Here is a 25,036-nt window from a genome sequence, read left to right on the forward strand (position 1 = left end):
AATTAGAATTAGGAATAGTAACTAAACATACGATACAATTAGTCCCTATCGAGGATACTAAAGTGACGCCGTCGAAGCTCACCAGTCCGAAACGTACATCATTATCTGTCTATATCAATTAATAAATCCAGCCATCGGTAAACGTTTTACATCCGTGGAACGGATCACATAGATTTATAGGCATAATAAAACCAGCATGATGATGCATCAGTCACAACCACTATCGCCTCCTAATTGAGCGAAGCGGCGATGTTTATGAATGAAAAATGTTTCTAAAATGTATCATTTAGGAGCTTCTCGTTAACGACTGTGACTTGTTTGGTTTATTTAAAACGTAACAGCCCAAATCGTTGGCACACAAATTCCTTAAGCGCGAAGCCCCGAGCGATGTAATTTCCTGCGTATTTTGATCTCAATGGTGCGGTACAAGTGCTCCCTCCTCCCTTTTCTCTAATTTTTGTACGTTTTCTGAGCTCGAGAATTGTGTTAAAAATAGCTGAGTAATTTTTCATTTCGGCGCGCGGCGGGCGTGGCAGATTACAGGCTGTTCCAAATAATACGCGAACGGTACTTAACTGAAACGCTCCTACAGTCGCGGCCAACTTTTGTTGTTCTTGTCCGCTTTTCATCGTAGTCGTTTCTTTATGCCTCTATTTATTCGGTCTGGGTACCTCTCTTTCAACCTCTCTACATTTTATGAGACTCTTAAAATGTCCTGCTTTGATATTTATTTACAACAATATAATTTGATAAATGTCATATAGGTTACTATGAAACTTCAATAATTAACAGTCTGATAGCTTCAGTAACTGTTTATTATATCAAGATCATCCTATAGCAAAGAGGATAGTGACAATTGTGTTCTACTCGAGCAATATATCACGATTTATTTTTGTATCGCTCCCGAAACAACTATCACTCCATCTTTTTTAAGCATAAAAACTAATGTCGATCCTAATTATTTTTAGATTATAACGCGCCGCTTGCTATATATTAAGTCAAACGGAGCCGAATTGTCAGCATAACTTCACTTTGATCTACCGTGACTTGTTTTTTATTTTCGACCACTGCTAGTGTGATTCATAGCTAGATAAATTTACAAGTGCGCAGCGTATGCGTTTAATTGATGCACCCAGATAATACCTTTTTATGACAGTTCCGCAGTGAGAGCTAAAGTTCATTTATGTCATCAGATTTAATGTTTTCGAGTCGCGTCTGGCGAGTCGATAAGTTTGCCGAAAACGTCAGTGAAACGCGTCGAGTGATTGCTTTTCGAAGAAAAACAGTGAATTAATCAGACCCTAGCGGGGAACGGATGTGCCGTAATTTGTCTCTGTCGCTCTCGCTGGTATTTGGCTATGAGAAGGAGAGGAAGAAAAACCGGGAGTGGTTTCGCGGTCATTTGTTCCTCGCGGCAGACACGCACTGCCAAACATAGAGCGTGTGCGTGTGTTTATAGCCTCGTCTCAACCTGTTAATTTGAGGAGGATAATAAATTATCATTTTACAAGGTTTCGTCATTTCATGGGAACCAAGTGACAAGTTCGGATTCCAAATGAAGAAGTACTTTTCATAAAATACAAAAAAGTATATCTCTATGGATTTAATGGCAGAGTGATAAAAAAGTCACAAATATTTTATATTTATATTAACGATTAATTCCTTTAAAACTAAAAATTTATAATCACGTAATAGTGTTATGTCAAAAATACATAAACTGGTATAAAACTAAACCTGAGACTGAAAAATTTTATCAATATAAAACATTTAGTAGACAGTGGCTCAATTGGGTACATGTGCAAAAATTCATTACCGAACGCGATTGTCAAACCTTTCGCATAGCGATCCAAGGAAGGGTGTTATGGAAATACGCGAGCTTTATCTAAACTGGCGCTGGCAGTCCTAATAAGCCCTAGAGACTTACCCGTAAGCAGCGAGCGTGGGGTCGTATGGGTAATAGCCGCCTGATGGCTGAAGACCTGCCGAAGTCCAAGCCGACATTTCACCACCGCCCTCTTTCAACGCGTAGGGATTACTCTGGAAAGCCAAATGGAATTATAAGAGTTATTAAGTTGACGGTTTTATTAATTAATAAGGATTAATATTAATTGCCGGATTTACATATTATATATAATTTTTTATTATGTCAAATGCACTTTAAAGCTTAATCGTGTTTAGGCAAATTAAAAATAAAATATTAACTATATTTATTTTAGTCGAAACATTAAAAACTATTTTTACCCTTATAATATATTGGATAAAAATCTATTTAATAAATAATAAATTACCTTATATTATTATAACATGTTAAACAGTAATACCGTCGATAATTTATTTGCCAGTATATAATATTAATTCATACACAACAGTTTGTCATCCAAATACAAGTCCGATAACTCTTGTAAGAGTGGATAAATCTCAACACATAATACCTTTTAGTCAATCACCCTACAAATAAGTCTGCTTGAATTTAATTAAAGTTAACTCATAGAGGAATAAACGCACGAACAACAATAAATGTCCCTTGTGTATGGCTTGACATATCACTAACGTATTTGCATAATGTATGGGCTGAAGGGTAGCACTATTAAGTTCTACCCTTGATAGCTGTTTAACTATAAGCCAGTGAGGGACCCTTAAGTTATTCGCATACATTAGGAGCAACTAAATTAAAAGTGCGAATGATTTGCTTAGGGACTGAGGATCCCTTGTTTCATCTGGCCCTACTCTGGCCCCTTCGCTTAGTTCTGTTAATAAAATGAAAAGCATTAGGATACATATGGAGCACTGTTTGGGTGCGAGATAACTGAATAGCTGAGCTTATTTGTCCCCCTCGGGTTTATAAGAAAAGTGAATGTATTGTTAGCCATTTTCGTTCTACGCTCGTTTGACACTTCCTCGTATTTATGAATTGAAAAAAATGATATGAAATATTTTCAATGAATATTATGTGACCGTAATTCATTACGTCGATAATTCGAGTCAATTCAAATTTTGCAATATCTGAATAACTACCTCGCGTTCGATATTAACATGGCGAGCCGATAATAACTTAATTATCAGACAGGTATATATATCGGCTTGTTAGCATTTGCGACAAATTTGCCAATTAGTAGGCAGTCGCTGTACGCTAGTTATTGGCAAGTATAGGATAATGTTAAATATTAATAATATATAAAATTATATGGCAACACAAAAATATTTAGTAAAGTTGTATATAAGAAAATAAAAACGTTATTAATATTTCACACGCGTCCAGCATCACGCGGCATAATAATAATAATAAAAATAAATCACCAATATGTAGAGAAACGCTTTTAACGCGTCACTCATTTTCCGCTCCCCTTTAGAAAATTCTCGAACACAAGGGATTGTAGACAACCCTTGAGATAATACAGTTACCAAATTGTCTCATGTATCCTTACAAAAAAGTTATAAAATTGTAAAAAAATATATTTTTTATTTGTAGTGGCTAGAGTCAAACAATTTATCCAAAAATTTAAAAGAATATATTACCGATACTTTAGGCAATCAATAAATTTAAGTTAAAACTATTATTTTCCACTGCAATTTATCAAATTTCAATCAACTAAGTAGACTTCGTCCAATCAAAGTATACATTACACTATTCCAAATAATACATCAAGTATAAATTTATTAATAAATGTTATCAACGTAATAATCATATTAGCAGAACTTGCGATTTTCAATCATTATTTGGTTATCGAAATAAGCTCAAGTAATGAACTTCTATATGACTATTTATAAAATTATGATTGGCGAATATCTTTTAGAAATCTCACACTAATGTAATGTCGTCAATGTTTAACTTAATTCTAGATTTTATCAAAATGTAAATAATACGGTAACAAAGCTACTTGGAAACAAAAAAATTATGTAGTTTCTGTTCACCGCTATCGTTAAACAAACGGCTTTATGATCTTTCTATGAATAGAGATAAAAACATTTATAATAAACAAATACTGAATCATAATTCATAAAACAAAAACAGTTAAAAAGTAAGAACATTTTAAATCATGTAATTTTCTGAAATTGAACTTTTGTAAGTAATTAATAACGTCTGTGATAACTTATAATAAAATATCCCGAGTTCTATTAAGCTTTTAATGTAATTGTGGGTAAGAATCTGTGGACAGAAATATTAAATTGAAATAAGTTTATGAATTATTATGACGAACACCTTTATTTATAGTAAATGTCACAAAAATGTGAATGATCTTTCTGTATCTCAGAAATATATACCGGAGACAGACTGATAACTTTTAGGATGTATGTCTATGTTTGGGCGTTTTGATGTAGGTAATTATAAAACGAGCGGGTCTAGGAAACTAAATATAACAGCAAACACGCCTTTATAAAAAGTATTATACGTTTTCAATTGTTTAGTAACGATCAATGGCAATCAGAAATCTTAAGAACAAAATACCTAATTTAATAGAAATAAAATGGAAAAATTGCAATCTCCATACATTTTAAGCATATAAAGTTTCCGTATTAATTAAAATGAATAATCTATTTCGGCGAGAGTAATAATAATGAATAATACGTTATAATTTAATTAAACATTTTCACTACTGACTATATCAAAGGATATACAAGGAATAAGATTTGAAGTTTATGAAACTTACTAAATAAGAAACGACCAGCCTTAAGCTGTTAATATAAAAGGTAACATGATAAAAAAATCAAACTATTACAATTATGGACTTTAATACATTAAATATTCACAGTCCTAGACTCCACTGAAATTCAAAATAAATATACAATTATTTAAACTGAACTTAAGCTAGAATAACATTATATAGTTTTTGTATTTCATTTGCCTTATAATTAACGAAAATCTTACTTTTTGTTTACCCCTCTTGAAATCAAAATAAACGTAAACAAAAGCACTGATCAAGAATAATGAGAACTCTCAGCTTTTGAAGCAAATCATTAATATCTATATAACTTCCCCCATAGCCCAGTGACAAATTTGGTGCCAACTCTTTGTGGGGCGATAAAAACTTTGTTCAGTGATGCTCTAACTATGACAGATGGACATACATTAGCTTACATGGCCACAATCGTCATTGAATCCGAAGAGGTTAAAGCTATCTATAAAATTTCACCGCATCTAGTAGTATTTGACTTTGAAAAGAATGTATATGTGAAAAATATTTTATTAAGTTATTGTTTATAGAATAGGAAAATACCAAATGTGTACATATACTGTAATGTAAAGTAGTTACTGTTTACAGCTATGGTCTCCTTATGCTCGCAAAGTTTTGGGTTTGTAATTTCTGAAAAGGACCTTTTAAAGTAACACCTCTGTACATTACGGTAAATAGAACGCTTTCAAGATTATAAACAACATGTTTATTTGCATTTAAAGATGTACTAAACACCAACGCCTTATAAAAACAAGTTATATCTATTTAACTGGGCGATAAACCTCATTTATTAACCCTTAAAAATCTATTCGACCCACAGCACCCCACTCTTCCGTGAGACTGAATCTAACAACATTTTAATCAATTCTTCACAGAGTTCGCGAGTCAGCGCGTCAGATAGGCTCATTAAAACAACCCCAAATAAATATAAACAGTAGCGTAAGGGCGGTGCCCCACTATTAACGTTATTCATACGCGTCAGAAGATCTATAAATAACAAAAAAGTATTATAATTTTGGTGTATATATTAGTGGTTTATAAGATTGCGTTAAATTGATGAGTTATTTGTCGGTTCATAAAGTGCGTACCCACGGCTGCGAGGCGCCATTGCGGCGGTGGGATTGCCAAATTGGTGTCTACTTTATCCTAGGACTATCACGGTCTGTGCAGTTAAGGCACTATTTCACTTGCTTTGTGTGATACCATTTTCTGGTTCATAAACTGCGCTTATGAAGCCTTTGTAGAATGCGCCAACCCCGAATTGGCTGATGTTGGTCGACTATTAAAGAGCGCTGTGATATCATTATGTTTTTGAGTTATGTCACTATCGCTATGTCCCATGTTGGTATTTGATTGATTAAATTAAAATGTATTTATATATTATTATTTTCTGTAACACTTTTATGAAATTTTGTTACCAGTGCAGTATCTACCTATATATATATTATGTGATGTGATACAAATTTGTGGGACAAAGTTTTATGTATATATATTAAACAGAATTAAAAACAAAACAATCGGTTATTTAACATTTAAATGTGTCAAAGACGTTACCGGTATCGCAATTGCAGGTGTATAAGTAATATATAAAATTTATAAGTAAATTACTTTGCAGACTCGATAACTGTGGGTTAGATTAATAATAATTAATGTTTAACGATAATTGATCAATTACGTTACTGTTATACCTAAAGTTTTATTAGAAGATCTATTGCAACTTTTAAACTAAATTACAGGCGAGTCTATACAACAGTATCCATTTACAATGATATGAATCAACAAAATCTAAAAATTAAGAAAAGTAAGTGGACATATTTTATTTTGAAAGTTGTTAACAAATAAATTCAATTCATAACAGTACTTTCCCACAATGGCCCTCAAAACTAAAAAAAGTATTGTATTATTCATGCTATAAAATAATAACGATACTCAGCACGACTAGCGAAATCTGAAAGTGAATTGTAGCGAATGGAAAAAAATGACTCTAAGTGGATAAAGAGCGAATACAAACGAAAGAGTCATTTTATGCCGCACGGTGGTGACGCAATGAGCAAGAAACATGCAACTAAGAATCCTATCTTGTTCGATTTAAGGTCTACATTTGTTCAGGGATATGCCAACGTGGCTATGTTCAATAAAGCTTTCCCCCAAATAAGCTATAAAATGAGCGTCAACGGGCGCCCGGCGCGGAGTCGGGTATGTTCCAATTATTTGTTTGTGGAGGAAGCACAACAATTTTATTTTACGTTTTATTTAACATTTATTTCGTTACGGCAATTTCACGGGTATCAAGGAATCGCTAGATTGTGATTTAAACAAAATTGCTCATTTTCCACTTGGGTCGATATGACGATGCGATTCGGCGTCGAGTCAATATTATTTTATTACCCGTGATATTGTATACGCAATCGGATAAGTTTTTTAACGATTCATTTTTATCGCGAAACGTTTGGCAGTAACTGAAATTAAGTTGTTTGTTTTACGTCGTTTGATTTATATTGGATTATTTTTCACTTGATTAATACATATTTTTTAAATGTTACCATAATTGATATTTGCAGTGCACCTACTTCCAGTTAATTCTTTAAAATAAAACAGATATAAATTAGCTTTATCAAAATCTCTGTATAAAAATATTTTTATTTCATGAATGTAGAAAGCGCAGGTATTTCGCATTTGATTTGTAGAGACACCCACCTCGTGGCGCCGTAGGGTTCGTCGATAAATAAACAAACAATAAAATGGGATTAAACAAGTCAATTGGAGTTGAGATGTGCGGTCACGGTTAACAGGCGAGCTCAACGAATGGTCGTAATTCAGTGATCGTAAACGTAATGATATCAATTAGACAAGACCCGAGACCGATAAAGCTCCGCTTTAATTAGGAGAACAAACAACAGAAGGTCTTTAATGAAGCATGCGAATGTGGGAGAGGTAATTAGATCGGGGGAGAGAACGATCAATTATTGAACCTCCTTGATTGATTCGCTCTCGGTACAGACGTCCGCGACCACCGCCCCTGACAAATCTACCTTAGACCCAACATCCGCATTACGGTAATCCACCTCATTTCCAACGGTGGTATCTTAATAAGAGCCAACCGCGCTTTAATCTGTTTCTACCGCCGCTTAAAACTATATATATTAACTCCTCCGTCAACGCGTCACGCTCCAATAAACAATAACATTAAATATGAATGTTTACCAAATGTGACCGAGTAATCAATCGAAAACCCAACCATCCGAATTAATAATAAAAAGTTTCGGGCACACGTATCTGATGTCTAATAGCCTTCGGAAGGGTGAGCAGCTGAATGTATAAATTAGTCGTAAAATAAGGACATTAAAAACCATTTAGAGCAATAACTATTATAGGGAGCTGGCTATATATAAATTTTGATACTGAATTCGAGGTGTCAGTGATGGCCGGGACAATGCACCCCCTGGGGCGCTTTGTGCGAGGATTCCCTGGCCCTGACATCTGTCCGAATAGCTACAATAAATCGCAAAAAACACTTCTAAAATTTACCAACTGTACGCAAAGTTTATTTTCCAGCGAACACAAAATATATTATGTTTTCCACGCAGCATCTTCATTGACTCCATTGTTGGTTGTGACATGTCATTTATTGTAAATTGAGCTTCTGTAGAGCTGTAGCGGTGGTCCAGGGTTGACTAGGGATGATGTCACAATAGTGCCAAACGCGATATTTTTTATTTTAAGGTAATTGTTATGATAAGTTCATTGCTATTAAGAGTGACTGCAATTTTTTTTTGTAATCCATTGTTGCTTTTATTTGTAAGTGATACATACGAGTATGTGCGGGTTAATTTGTACAATCGAAAATAACTGATTATTTAAAAATGGATTTGAATGTAATTTTGTGAGTACTTATGTAGTTAGTGCTGAAGTAATATAAATTTTGCGTCTTATTTTCTTATTTCACTGATTAAGCCCAAGGCCCCCGGTGAAAACAATAATTTATGTATTTCTGAAAACCTGGAACAACCTTAAACCTTAGTGATGTTTTCGATACCATAATTTGTTTTTTGAAACATTTTAGTTTGTTTCTAAATGTTTAATTAGTTTGTTCCTAAATTGGTTCCTTATAAATTCCTTTTAAGTCACGCGAAAGAGTTACGTGTTATATATTATTTCATATTTTAAAGAAATTCATTATAAAATCCCTCTTTTTTTTAAATATCTCTTTACTGATTCTGAAATTAATACTATTGGTGACCGTTATATGTACTCATATCATATCTAAATATCTTTTAAAAATTAACTCTTAAAAGTATACGGAGCATATAATTATATATTAAACTTTAATTACTCGCCAACTTGATATGTTAGAAAGTGTTTACGTAAATAATTACCGTACACAATCAACAATTACCGAGTGAGTCGTCTGAGATACCTAGTAATTATATACTTTCATACAGAAATGCTAATTATGCTGCCGTAAAACTTTAAATTCGTGAAAACATGATTAATTTTAATTATTTTTTTCTCCAAATTAAGATTTATATTCATGGTTTTAAACATACAACCTAAACGTTCATATAAGTGTATTTATTACACTATATCTTTGCCAGAAAATCGCTATTAAGTGTTAATTTCTTGTATCATTAATAAGTTGGTTTAAAGTAATGAAATGGTACTTATTTATAGGTATTGGTATTTTCGTACAATATTTTCAAGTAACCTTTTAAAATTATACATATTATTAAAAAATATAGTCTCACACGGAAAACCGAAACTTTGTACCCATATTTCCATGTCCATTTTGTATCCACAAGGGGTTGAATATTGTAATAATAAATTAATAGAAACATCTTTCAAAGTTACTCCTATTGTCTTTCAGATTGAAGATTTCAAAATAAAAAGAACTTATTTAATTCAAAACAGTTATTTAATTTTATGTCAACTTTTTTCATCTGCTTGTGTTAATGCATCTCGTCTATATATGAAAATTAATGGGTATTGAGTTTTTTTAACTTTCAAACCCCTCGTGAATATATCCTGGAACGGAAGTTAAAAGATAACATACGTTTTCAATTATAGACACAAAATTTATGAAGAAATGTCCATCGTAGATTTAATTAACACGCATTAGACAACTTCCTACGGTCAAGACTGAGTCGTATCCTGATCTATTTATCGCAAGTGCGCCGTCGCGTATCGTCCACAATATCCGTTTTATTTTGGACAGTCGTTAGCCACTTCCTGCAAAAACGCAGCGTCCGCAAATGTAGGACTGCGTCAGAAATAGCGGTACGATGTGTGTCCAAACAATAGTAAATGCATTTAGCTAGTCTATTGTTTGATTTATCGCGAAAACGTGTAGGTAATTTATAAGAGTGGTGAGGGCGCCGCCCGCAGGACGTCGGGAAATCGGGGAAAATCCGAAGATTTATTAGCGTAGGAACCGCACTGACCGCGGCCGTTCTCTGTTTGCTCAGTCATTAAAGTCAGTCAAACGCTTAGTGCGAAGATGAGTATATTTGCGGAGCAATTAACGCGTCGAACCGAGGGCATCGGGCGGTCATTGTTTGTAAATGATTACTAAACTCACACCAGGCGTTGCAAACTGACAGATTTTATTTGTGGAACCATGTATTTTAGGCTTGGATAACGTCGAAACGCTTATATGTTGCCGGTAGATAAGGATACAAAAGTGTGCGTATCAGTATGTAAACAAGCGGAGTGTCAATCACGGCCAGGCGGTCCCTTGCAACATTTTATCGGTTGTCATATAATCTAACGCATTTATGTCAAATCGTCGATGTATAGTGATAAGCCCACCCACGTCCCTCTAGCACTATTGCGTCACGGCTAGCAATGGCGGCTATGTATTTGCTCTCAATGTACAGTGCTTTATAGATACGGTGTCATTACAAAAAATGACAGATGTAAGTTGGCATATTATCTCAACCTCTGTAAGTACGTATTACGTGCGCTAGTCGTATAATTACAGCAATTTTCCACTTGTGAGGGAGAAACATTAGTCATTTTTGTTTTATGTTTTGTCTGTTTCGCTAGCTAGCTCCACCAATTATTCACATCTTTGCCAGAATTCCACGCTTTTTCACAACATTTACTAGTTCTTATTTCGCGTCAATGACCGTTCTACTGACGTTGTACTTATTTATTCAAAGTGCTTAATAACAGATCGTAATAGCTTTTAAGTTGTGAAAGTTTATAAAGCAAAGTTGCGTTAAAGGGGGCCCAATAATAGAGGGCGTTACAGTGCGGAAATCTGCGGCAAGGAATAAAATGGCTAAGTAATCGGGAGGGAGTAATCTGTGATGTATCACGCACTAACGCCCTCCTGCGGCGGCACGCGCACACCATACATCATTACCTATATTCCCTTTCAAGTCTAAAACTGCTAACTTTGATAATATTATCATACATAAATAATACGAAACACTATAAATATTATTAAAACAACTAATATTTTCTAATGTAAAGGTTTGACGTATATAAAGTCTACTTTTAAGGAATATTCATAATTCAATTTGTTTTTTTTAAAATACATTTATCTGGATGAACTGTTACAAATTTTGCTGAATCTATTTCAATCATGCCTTATTTAAGCTAATTAGTAAGAATAAAATAAAATCCCCATTAATATGAGCAAGGTCGCAATCCACTAATTAGAACCTGAGATGTTCAAAAGAGATACAAAAGTATCGGACGGGTTTTAAATTCTACATATGATACAGTAATATATTCAATCATGAAGACTTTACGTATATTGACAAATGTATAATATGGTTCATAATAATACACAATAAATTAAAATAGTGGAATAAACACAGCAAATCATTCGATAATTTGGTCATGATCTGCTGATTAATGAACAAAGGACCACCCAGAGCAGTGAGACGGCTTAATAAAACCCTATTAGCACCTTCAAAACCTTTTTCATCTCCCTCCCACAGCGGTCCAGCCCATCTCCCCTCTCTCTTGCTACCTTTTAATTGAATACTAAACTTATTCTTTGACTTGAGATTAGTGAATGTATTTAAGCGGGCGTTTTGTACGTTTTTAAAGTGGGGAAGGTTTTTTCTTATCTAACGTTTAATTTGGATAATGAAATGAGTTGAAGTTACTTTCGACTTTAAAGGTTTTTTAATGATTTCACTTGCTGGGTGTATTTGTGTTGCGTTCAACTGAATTAAATTGTATTGAACGAAATTTTTTGAGGCTATTATAATATACATCTTGGTCTGTACATTATGTGGCTTGTCTGAAATTTCTTTATCAGCCATATATTTTTTTCCTCATTTAAAGGGAGATACGTCACAATATTTGCCATCTGAGAGTCTTTCCATTGTTGATATAACATTTTTTTTATCAATTATTACTTAACTACCTCATTTCCTACAACGTAAAAGTTTATTCATATGATTTAAAAAAAAAAATTAAAATACATTCGGCTTAAGATAAATATTTAAGTTTAATCTTACCCTGTTTGTGCTAGTAGGTAAAATCTTTATACTATTCAGTGTAGTTAAATAAAAAATAGCCATGTTGAATGAGGATTGTAGTAACAATCGCCGTAGACACTACGGCTTCCGGTGCGATGGATATCATTCAACAATAAAAATATCTTACAAATTTCGTTTTCTAATAAGAATAATGAAATAGTCGATATCCTTTTCATAGATCGTCCAGAATTCATAAAATAAATTCCAATTGATAAACATTTTCATATAACTAGAAATGCTGCATATAAATATTGCAGATGAAACTATTTTCATTCAAATAAAGTTCTCAAAGTGTGTATAATAAAATTTTCTTTTAAGAAATTGTGTTAACAAATGCTTGCCGACGGCAAAGTGCAAGGCAATTTTCAATTCCTTTATAGATTTCTAAGGTTCTACGGAGGAGGGGGCTCTATAGAATCATTTATAAATATGGTGCTAGAAATTCTCTTAGTGGCCAGTAGAATTTATTCAATTTAATATAATAATGATAATAAAGACGCATTTTCAGGAGTTTTTTTATTAATTTCTTCCAATAAGTTCCTAATGTTATTGTTATCTATTAGAGAACGAAAATAAGAGTAGGTATAAATAAGTTCTTTCATCACTTACTTTAAGAATGTATTTCTATTCAATGGCATTTTTTGTTACATCTTTATTTATTTTTTGTTTGTACTTTTGTATCACTTTAATAACCTTTTAGTGTTCCAATGTACTTGAAACTCAAAAATAATAAAAACCGTAATGCTATAAAAAATGTTAGAGGATATCATACTTAATGCATTAATAAATAAATTAAATGTTAACTTCAAATCAACATGTGGAGAACCATCCATTGTGATTTCTTAGATTCTTTGAAATTTACACTCGCGCTTACAACTCTAATCCAATTCACTCAGACTAAGAGACTAGTGAGACTAATCTTATTTTGAACCATTGCTTTCCTGTTTCATAGTAAATTAGTTTTATTTTCATAATATCATTACTGTAGATATTTTTAAATAACTTTAACTTTATCATTCTTAATCGATTGAAACACTATCGCTTGTAGGATATGTGCTAAAATAATAATAATTCCTCATATCATAATATCCATATTTCTTTATTTTGAAATATAATTGAATAATAAGAACAATACGTACAAATCTAAATGCAATTTTATTTGAATATCAAGAGCACAATAAACAAAAGATGGCGCTGTGTATTGTTGCTAAGTCGAGACGACAGACGGCGCCACCTAAGTCGACCGTGTACTAAAATGGCAGTTGAATATTTTTAACAGCATTGGTTTTTGTGTTTGTTTATTGTAAATTCAATCTTATGTCTAAGTGCAGAGGTCCTAAATTCATTATGCACCTCAAAGACTTACGAACCAAGCCTCGGTATATTTGTGGCGTAGCGTCGTCATTGTTCGCTAAATTGTCGCTTGCACGGAACCGGCCGGGCTTGTCACGAGGTAGGTATGAGCGCACGGCATACAATGACAATATACATACATTTAAACACCTGTTATTAACATGAACAGGGTCACACAGCGTAGGTACTCACAGCACTCGTTAAATACAATGACAGATAGAGATCTCACTGCCGGCGATTCGGGATGCATCTACAATTATACTTTATCGTGATATAATAATTAATGAGTTGAATAAACTTATACTGAAGGGAAACGAAACAATCAAGACGCGAATCCGAATAAAACAACAAAGAGAATTAACTCAATCATAAAGGAGAACTTGACTCTGAAAACTTCCGGCGTAAACGTTTCGACACTCCCGGATTAAAGCGAGAACGTCCTCTTAACACTTGACAAAAACCGGTTCATCTTTTCGTTTGATAGGATTTTCTTGGCTTAGCGGATTTCACATGTGCTTCGCGTCGCTGCTTCGAATTAAATAAAAAAGCTTTACAATAAGCGAACAATCGTAGAAATATACAATCTCCTTTTGTAGCAGAATGTAACTTGTACGATTGTGTATCCTGTTACCATCCCTTTACGAGGATTAGATTACCCATATACAAAAAATATTTTTTTTCTTGATACACGTAACGAAACCGGCGTCGTGAATAACCGCAAACTTTCTAAATATTTCTATAAGTAAATCGTATTGGCTAAAATAATATTATATTCACTATAGTACTGGCGTTCGCTTTTTAATATATTAAAAATTTTAAGTATTAATGTTTCGTGACAGGGTGGCGGTGCGACGCGAGGTGTCGGAGGTTTTCTGGCCCAGCGCCCACGGACCGGTTGGAGGCTTGCACGCTACGGCAGAACCGAATACGTTGACTCGAGAGCGATAAACCTTCTTATACAGCCAGACGACAACCGAACTATTCGTAACAATTTGCAATCTATGTGTTGCGTTTGGTGAAGACGTGTCGGTGCTAATGTTATTAAATTTCTCTTTATTATTTAGCGTGTTCATCTCAAATAACCTCATCTCAAATAAATTAATATCCTACACTTACCAAAGGGGAATAGAATGCGGAGCTATCGACGCCGATGCTTGGATAGGGGTTCTGGTCAGTGGATGGATATGGAGCTCCGTAGACTCCAACGGCAGCACTGGAGAGGCGAGGATAAGAGGTGAGTGCCAGTCTCGCGTCGTACTGGCATGAGCAGACGGTCTGCCCGGAGACGGGGTCGGTGATGATAGGCCGCGGCGTGTCGCAGCAGGAGGCGGCTGGTGTGCTGGCGTGGCTGCCAGCCCCGGGGGACAGGGCACCTCCCGCCACCGCGGAGCCCCCGGGAGATAGCGGCGGAGCTGAGCTCGAACCGCCGTCCGGCGAGGTTGCCGCTCCGCCGTTACCAGCCCCGCTACTGCCAACCAGCAACTGTAATATTAGAAACGATTAACAATCTTTGATATTTATATACGCCATCATTTAAAACTAAATATACAGAAACACAAAGAAAAAATCTTTCTGGTTTTTCGTTGTGTATAAAAATTTAAATTATTTTTTCTTTTACGTATAATAAATGTCATGTCATAAATGCGGCTATAACAGTTATATTTGTCAACAGAGGTCTTTTGAAGTGAACTAGGAAGCCTAAAAAAAAATCAGTCCAATACCCGAGAGTTTGGGAAAACATTAAACACGTTATAAAAGTAAATAAATGAGGCCGTAAAAACCAGTATTCGTTTCGTCGACTTCATTGGATGTATCAAGAAATCATAAATCTATAACGTATTCATAAAAGTTCGGGAAACGCCGCTCTTACATTGAATTTATTTGACAAATTTATCACCGCACGTTTATTTTCAAAGATCAGAGTTTAATTGGTCGGTCATCTTTATTTTGACTGTGACAACAATGTTAGTATTATGTATTTCGAACTTCATCTCCCTGATTATTTATTGAATTATAAATCAGTACTGATGTTTAGATAATATTTTTTTATACTTGACATAAAAAAAAGTATTTTAATAAAATGCCCGATGAAACAATCCATTATTCTTTTAAAAAGTTTTCTTTAATTATATTCGCTATAGCCATATGAATAATGACATAAAAAGGAAATAAAAAATAAGTAGGCACTAAAACGCCCTCGCAATAAAATTTTTCTTTTCCCGTAAATATAAACCTCAAAGTGAAAACACGGAATAATAAAACAGACGTTTACGTACAACTACGAATATTACATGGAAAAAGGAAAAAAAAAACAATGTCAATAAACGATTTGCCAGGTTTCGGTCACGGGCTAAGCTTTATTTAATATCGATATCCTCAAACAATTTGACTACTAAATGCATTGTGATAGAGATGTTTATCGTATGCATTTATGTCAGCGGCTGGATATGCGTTGTATGGCATCTAACTGTTTTACGTAATGTGTGGGTGAGAGTAATCCCATTAATCAAATGCTGTATTTATAAAGACCTTCACGCAATGAATTTGTTTTTCACACCTTTCTTCTTGAATTTTTATTATATGTAAAATTTACTATCATTTGACATACAATAATTCATGCATTACACTAGCTTTGCGTAGTTTTGTTGTCTAGTGAATCGAAGTACATTTCTATAGTATTTTATCATAAAATAAAATCCTACAAAATTACAGTATCACATTGTTATTCAATTAAAGCGCTGAGACTATATCACTTAATTGTATGCGGAGCGCATTTTAAGTAGTTAGATAAAAAAATAATATAATACGATTAAAATATTTTGGATTTAAAATAGCTTTCTCATATGATTATATTAATTATGCAAATTAATACAATTTCTAGGGCACGTAAGATTAAATCTAACGTCACCTCTACACACAACAAGTTTACTGATCATTATCTTTTCTTTCCGATGACTTAATAGGTTTTAAAAGCCAACGGCTGTATAACACTTGATATATAAAACAACGTATTCAAAACTATCACCGTTCATATTAAAATTTAAGAATATAATATGTTCTATATCATTTATTTAACAAACAAGAACTTCTGATAATTAAAAACTTATCAATTTATCATATACATTTAAATGTTGTTATGTTAAGATATACAAATATCGTGTATCGATCCGGATAATAATTAATGAATGTTTTCTTTGTCGGCATTTCGACATCATTAGACATTGATATTATTTCTCACCTCGTCTGAATATCGTGTTACCTTCATCTTTTTAATTTATTAGTTTTAGTTTACAGCAACGTTTGAATCGTACCCTGTTCGGATTTCAAGAGCGTTAGAAAAAAACTTAACATCTTGTAAAACGAATGGTGTTGAAGATTAGAGAGGATCACGCTTCGACAGTTCAAAACGATTTGACACCACCTTCACTTTTTATTTTGTCATTGTATTTATTTGAAATTATTATATTTCAATGCCCTTAATAAAATTTTACTAAACAATATAATTAACATAAAAATTCCATTATTTTACCAGACACATCAAGATAGTCAAAGCCCCAGTATATTTATAATGGTACAATTTATTAAAAATATTGTCATATTTTTATCATTTACACCTTATTTTGTAGTAATTTGACATAATTTAGTGTTTGTGTGTTTTAGTTATGGTCAGGTTTATTGTTATTATGAGTTATAATCTCATTATATAAAATGCTAACACGCGTGTTCACCACGAATTTTAATTAAAAGGGTATTATATCGATTTCACCGTAGATCTATAAACACAACGGGAAAATGTGAGTTTTACTTATAATCTAATGGGTCCGTAACGACAAAAAGTGGAAGGGTGCCCATTTAATAGCGTACATTCTTTTAATAAAATAAGAAAACTTGAGAAAGCGTTACATATTGCTTCAAGTGCATAACGATATTAATTTAGCGACGTCAATACAAAATTATGGTTTTAAAATATATGATTTGATTGTTTGAAGTAAGTTGAAATATGCAAAAATAATAGAAGTTTAAATAGGCGTATCGTTTCATTTACGTAAGTCAATATAATTTATGTCTAGTCCTGCGAGGAGCAATAGATGTTCGTTTCAGTAGCGTGCGCTTAAGAAAAAGGGCCTTGAGAGACGGCCACTCAGGGAAGAAATTAAGTAAGAATTAACAAGATTTTCATTTTTGTCGCTAGAGGTACGGAACCTAAAAATATTGGAACATATATAAACATATACATAATATGACATAAAACACATATAGAAAAAAAGTTTGTGGAGCTATGGGTTTTCGCTCTGAAATTCCTTGACGATTAGGAAAGTGATTTTTTTCTGTACAATACGAATATAGGAGTATATGATTTTGATACGAAGTCGAAAAAATTAACAAAAAAATATTTTTCTATATTTAGTCAATATTCTTCCAAGCTAGGTATGTGATGTACGTATTGTTACCTTAGTACAACATTTTTTATATTCTGTCCGTCAGTAAATATGTAAGACAACAACTTATATTTGTTCAGATAAATCAAAACTTTTCATCCCTGAAAGAGGTTTTATTGAGATAAGTTAAAAGACAAATAAAAAAGTATTGTACGGCCTTTCGACTCCACTCAACCCGTTATATCAAACAAACTTTGGGCGGCAAGATGAAAGACTCGACGCTCAGAGATTTGATCAAATATTGGAGCAAAGATCTTTGAAATAATAGCATAAGTTAATACGGGCTCCTCTCAAATCACTAATGTTCCATTTGAGGACATCAACTTGTTTTCTTTAAACAAAAAAACCCTCCAGAAACGTTCGAGTTGTTCCTTTCAGACTTTTAGGGATTAATTATTATTAAAAGCAACTAATTACTTAGATTCCAAACACGTCATGACCAAAATATATATTTTATTTATTTCTTTTTCTCACATTAATTATTTACAATTCTTAGCTTTCTTTGGGTAATATCGAGAATACTTTCGATAATTAATTCGTTGAAATGATTTCCAAAGATTTATAAAAACAATCGAATCATTTGTGAAACAAGAACATACCAAAAGAGCAAGTGAACGATAATCGGACGTAGTGTCAGGTATAATGTAATTTGAGTAGGAGTCCAACGACGCGGAGCTTTCGCACCTCTACGATTACAAAGCGGCCGCCTGCTATATTTGTTTTGGACTATCTCAAATGTGCGAACATATATTGCTAGCCGTGTTTATTAGTTAATTATTGAACATTTCGATAAAAAGTAATTTAAGTTGTCATGTAGTTTTTAGTATCGCGTCGTTAATTTTAGATTAAAATTATTGATTGTTTCTTGACTGGACTCAAATAAAATATTCAGTAAGACTGCAGTGATATTTACTTACATATGCTGTTGTTCAGAAACATTAATAAAAACCCTTTTAACCATCTAATTACTGCATGGAAGTTGCTAATTACAGTCCATAGCTTCGTTCTCACTAAGTGTTCGTACACTAACTACCTAGTACATAGGTATTATTGTAATGGCCTGCAATACATCGAATAGAATGTATGACACTATACTATACACTGTACATATAATTAGTAACAACAGTGTATTATTACTGGAACGTTGATATTTAGATATCTGTGATTTTGTTGTAGATCAAGATAAGCGACAACCAACAAAAGGGCTTCATGTGTATAATAATATGAATCTTATTACGTTGTTATATAGAACTGGTATAGATTGTGATAATTATACTATAGTTACCGTCTAATGGATTAAAATTAATACCATATAAATAAATGTATATTGAAATAATTACTATGTGATTGTAACAAGGACAAAGGGAATACGAACTCGGTAATACATACCGAAAGTTTGCTATATACAGATAAATATGTATGTCATTATTAAAATTTTAGTAAGGACTATTTATTGAACATTTATAAGTATTTAGAAAATTATATTGAACTAAAATAATTAAAGTATTTGATGAACGATTCGAAGTGGGAGTTCAAGTGCTCTAGTAAGCTTATAAGCATTTAATAATATAAAAATGATGAAAGGGTCTACAGATATGAGAAGGACATTTAATAAGCAAACCGCTCAGCTGGTTTTGTCAACAGAACATCCAATAAGAACTACTCGGATAACACAAATACTTGAACTCAATCATAGTCTCTATTACCCTTAAATTAAATAAAAAAGCCTTCAGTTATTTAGCGCAATCTGTCAAATGAAAAGTGCTTCGCAAAGAGAGGGGAGGATTATCCGTGGGCGTCCTGATATATGATAGGGTGAAATGCTGAGGGCGAAAATGTGGTTATCAAAGCGTGAAGTTTCCTTTATATTTGGTTTGCTGTTACCAGTTTTTTTATTTGTATTCCGCTATGATAGCTTCCAGTTACCAGTTGAAAAAAAGAATAGTTTTCTAATGACAGATAAATTTTATAAAATCGATTGCCCATACTATAATATGTCATAGAACGCGATATTAAATCTAACATAAAATATAAAGTAAAATAAAATTTGTCTTTCCGTACTGTCGGCGTGGCATTAGATCCGCTATCATTTCCATCGACGATACATTGTTATCGAAAAAGTTTTTCCATGTTTTCATTAATTACAACCGATTCAAAGTTTATCAACGGAAAGGTATTATTAAAAGGTTTGTGTTGTTTCTGATCACGCGAGTCATATAGACAATAGTCATTTATGAAAACGATTTCATTAAACAGACACTTTCAGTTACGATTCAGATATATGACTTATATTTTTATTTTATAAACTGGGCAGTTGTTATTGTAGAACTTTTATTGGCCGACTCTAACTCCCGGCTTCCTGGGATTATCAACAATTTCAATTATTCATAATCTATACTAGTTTCGCCATTACATAATTCAAATAATGAAGAAAAGGACATGAGTACATATATGCTATTTCTTAAGACTCCGATTCTGAGAAATGCTATCAAACAATACTTCAATACAATTGTCTTCATTCTACACTTTTTCAGAATTGGCTACACAAACTTTTTGTTCACTCCCTTGACAGAATTATAATTACATGGCGTCAATATAAAAAGTAATACGTAGTAGCATTTTGGATGCGACAAGCTACAGGTACCTAAAATTTTGAGCGGCGATTGCTTTTAAGTTTTTTTAAATTTTACTGTCTATTCCTATGTAGGGTGCCAAACTGTCCCAGATTTCCGGAGGACTCTGGTTAAGATATATGTACCTTGTATTAGCATACAAAAATGCACTTGACAAAACTTACTTTAGAAAAATGTCGTACCTCTAAGAATTTTAAGTACTTTTAGCTTCTTAAATATATTTCTAGCTGCCCATACTCTTTATATATATATATAGGTAAATATATTAAACTTAATAAGAATATGGGCAGCTAGGATTCAAAATCGCCGAACAAAATAAAATAGATCGATTATATAGTATTATATTAAATATTTTGATTACTAAATTTAAACCGCGAATTTGCTTGACAATTTGCAATACACAATATTTTAGCTTTAACGTAGCCAAATCAATTTTCTATTATTTGCATGATTATATTGAGATTTTTATGAAATGGAATTATAATGAAATAAGTAACAACATGGTCGTCTACCATCAACAGACAGACACATTCACATTAAATTTCTCAGTATGTATGTAGTATTTCGTTATCAAACCAGGTGTTTCCACAAGATAATTTTCGCTAAAAGATATACATCCAATGCTATATATAAAACATTTGAAATCTTGTCGGAATCGAATTTCAAATATAAAATTTAATCTTTCTCTTTACACTAAATATTATTGTCAACTAATTTGGATGCCGCAAAGATCTAATGTCCATACATTTCATATTAAGATGATCTGTTAATGAGTTTCCCTACACCTATATTACACACCTACAAAGTTGTTGTATCATGAATTTAAGATACCTTAAATTATATAACCAGCCCGTTATCCTCGTAAAAGCCGCCTGTTCAAAGTTTTCCCCTATTCATATGGTAGTCACATAAACTAATTGAAGTGGGAGGAGTTCATTGAATTTATGCCTATCCAATGGATACTACGGCTTTTAGCGACCATCAATATTTGAACAGTTTCGGACGCTGTCATAGACCTAGTCGCAGCGTTAATCATTAATGATTTTCGACGTACCAGCGAACTAAAAAAAAACAGCGACGAATCTTGTATTTTTGGACCATCTGCAGACTAGGGCATAGCAAATGCTTTTTTTTATATATTGCAACACGCAAAATCGGATCTTTTGTATAAATTTTTATTCGTTTCTTACTTTTATCGGGGACTTAATTAAAATTTAAGCATCGGCAATTTACATAATATCGTTTTAGGCCAATGCCTTGATAAAAAAGGGATCCGAACAACATTTAAATGAGTTCTACGACTCGGGTTGACCTCTCTTCTGTATCACCACATCATGAAAAAAGGAGTCCCACTAAGTTGGTACTGGCCTAATTTGAATATAACGTGAGTGACATAGCGTGCCACATCTATTCTAGAATTTTATCGAGTCACATTCTAAACTTATAACTATGTTTTTTATACTGACCTTATGGAATTGTGTGCACTTTGATCATAATTAAGGTATCGATAAAAAATAATGGCGCTAACATAATCACGCAGATCTCCAAGCTAAAATTTATTCGTTCACCCTCTCACGAGTTAATATGCATTTTTGTTTATGATTCTATCAACAAATAGATATATTATACAATTTGAACAGTTCTTACTGAGAAAAAAATGTGCCGATAGACGGATAAAACCACAGAATTACGTTTTAAGGCCACATTACAGAAGATCAGATTACATTAATTGTATAACATTAGCTACTTGCAACTGCATCAAATGTATTTAATGTCGGAACGGATCATAAACCCGCTGACAATAAACTTAATATGTGTTTATTTTAAAAAACCGTTAGGGACATAAAGACGTTCATAACTTTATTGGCCTCTATATTATAAAAATCTCTCATCTCATATGTTAAGAAGGTCATTATAATAATTAGATAGTTATCAGACATTATAATATGAATTTGCCCAAATTATAAGACTGGACGCTGATACGACGATATCGTGTATAGCAGTAGGTAGTCAGATTAGGTATAGCTGCGGGCCTGTTCTAAATGTCCGTTCTTAAGCACGCCATACAAATCGATAACCGATCATTATTATGATTGCCGGTAAACGTTCACATTTTTAGGCTCTTGACGTACAGGAGTCGTATTTTAATTTATCCCCACTTTCCTCCATGCAAACCTCTACATAACTACCGAACAATTATTTTTGTAAATTATACACTTCTAGAGTTGAGACGAAATATTATTTAAAAGTCATTTTAACTTCAATGTATGTTATTGTAACGTTTCTTCTTTTATTTCAGCTTAAACTTTGGTATTGTTATCTAAATAGACAAATATTCACCGAATCCTGGACCTCGATTGGTCTGTAATAGGATCTTCTTAAGTCAATTGTCATCAACGTAAAACAGAATTAGCCTCACGTAGCCACATTCGTAATAAAGCAACACATAAACTCAACAGTTTGTTGCACTTTTTGTACGATTCTTTCTGTCTCGGTACTTTGTTCGTTATAATTAATTTATATTTCCTCGCATATAGTGATTTAAAGCGTAGGGTAAAAACTTGCTTTTGTATTTAATTTACGATCGGTTAATATGTAATTCATTTATACGTATTACACCTATTTCATGTCCACATTTTATGTTGAATAGCTTTAAAAATGGGTTTATTTATATAACACGAGGACATAATGTGTTTAAGTGCATAACGTAAATTTTCTTCAAAGTAACATTTAAAATTGTAAATGTCTAACAGTAACAAAGTAACAATAAATTTACAAGTGACAAATGAGAAAGATATAAATTTTATTACTGACTTCCACTAAGTAATATTCATTACAATATTTATTACACGACAACTTGGTAAACTTTAAATGAGTATTTTGACATTGTTTTGAATCGTCACGACTTTGATAGTGCGTGGCGCCTCCGACACGACACTGTGACACGACACACGCTCTACATCGGTACAACTACACGTTCACCTGCACTTCACCTGCCGCCTTTATTGCATTCACTTAAGGACTAACATTGCATAAACCGGTGAATATGTAACATTATAATATTAGATTCGCGCAGAGGACCTCGTCGCTCAGGGCGACGATCGCAGATAAATATCAATCGCACCCGCAACAACAATCAATGGTCATTTAACGCGATTCCATTCAATTATTGTCCGGTGGATAGCATCGATAATTCCGATAGCCGAATTCCCACTAGTTAATACTGAATGTGTATTCATTTATGGCATACGATACAATTCGCCTCGTCAGTTCCACCGCCGACGGATATTAACACTGAAATGTACACTTCAGGTGTGCGTAAAGGTATGCGATTCGATTGTATTACCTACAGTCAATGAACATAAAATAATGTATCTCGATTTCATTTGTTTCTATTATAACATATTTAATACGACAAAAATAGTTTTGTTATAGTTAACAAAAGCATTAAAGCAACGAGAAGCTGAAACCGATAGAATCGACTAGACGCGGATAGAGATGTAGTATAGCCTATATAATAAATGACTTACGTTAATATGTTTGTGTGAATGATACACGCTGTACATCACGATCGTGATCAAATTAAACGGGAGAGTATCGATCGATAACAATCATACTAAAGCAATACTTTCGAGAAAAGCAATTGACCGCGACGCCAATTTGAGATGCATGTTCCATCTTAAATTATTAACAAGTTTAATAACGAGCGTATGAGCAATGGCATAATGGAGAATTAATTACGTAGATCGGAGAAAAACAATAAACGAATCTCGGCTCAGCGGTTTGGAATAGGCTAAAATTTATACGGAGGTTCGCCGGCGGGCGTCCGGAGTTTGGCTTATAAATAACATTTAGCGGGTGGGACGGGAGGTTCGGATTATGAGGTCGGAGGACTCAATTAAACTGTGCTACCGGACCCGGCTTTTATTGTGGACTTTTGCTGTGACCTCCCACCGGATTTCCAGATAAATGGATCCACTTTACGCACAACGTTCGCACTCACACAATATGAGAGTGGAATAATGTTAATTATTTCCCCGAGTAAGCTTTACCGTTCAGTTTTATTAGAAAAGGGCGCGATTGCGACACTATTGGAGTTTAAATTTACTGTATAATGTAATTACATTTATATATAAATCGATTGTTAATCACTTGGGTAGCGATTTCCATAAATTAATTTGGTTTATTTATCAGTTGTTATTATATGTTAGTAAAAATTACCAATTGTTTGACTTAAAGGTGTTGCAGCTTAGTGTTTAGATCGGAACTATCTCCTCTTCCACGAATCAATTGCAATGTGATTAAAACTATACATAAAACAAAGCTTCATATGATTGCATTGATGTGTCTAAGTGCTGGTAGTTGTTCAACAGAACTAATGTTTTGAATTACGAGACATATCTATTAATATTAAGTGAGGTAGCAAAAAATATTTTACATTG

At 33.3% G+C, this 25,036-nt stretch overlaps 1 protein-coding gene across 4 annotated transcripts in view; it reads right to left on the reverse strand.

Moving 5' to 3' along the window:
* LOC116777815 (homeobox protein caupolican-like) overlaps positions 1 to 25,036 on the reverse strand; it is a 65,618-nt gene that overhangs the window by 10,851 nt on the left and 29,731 nt on the right. For 3 of the 4 annotated variants that reach the window (XM_032671546.2, XM_032671543.2, XM_032671544.2), the window contains exons 2-3: positions 14,639 to 15,004; positions 1,925 to 2,037 (exon numbers count right to left, since the gene is read on the reverse strand). In XM_032671546.2, the coding sequence (XP_032527437.1) occupies positions 1,925 to 2,037; positions 14,639 to 15,004 (479 nt within the window). Of the gene's footprint in view, positions 1 to 1,924; positions 2,038 to 14,638; positions 15,005 to 24,124; positions 24,200 to 25,036 lie in introns of those variants that run through there. The other variant, XM_032671545.2, reaches the window with a different exon arrangement.

Source organism: Danaus plexippus, chromosome Z, assembly GCF_018135715.1.
Source record: "Danaus plexippus chromosome Z, MEX_DaPlex, whole genome shotgun sequence".
Classification (NCBI taxonomy): Eukaryota; Metazoa; Arthropoda; class Insecta; order Lepidoptera; family Nymphalidae; genus Danaus; species Danaus plexippus.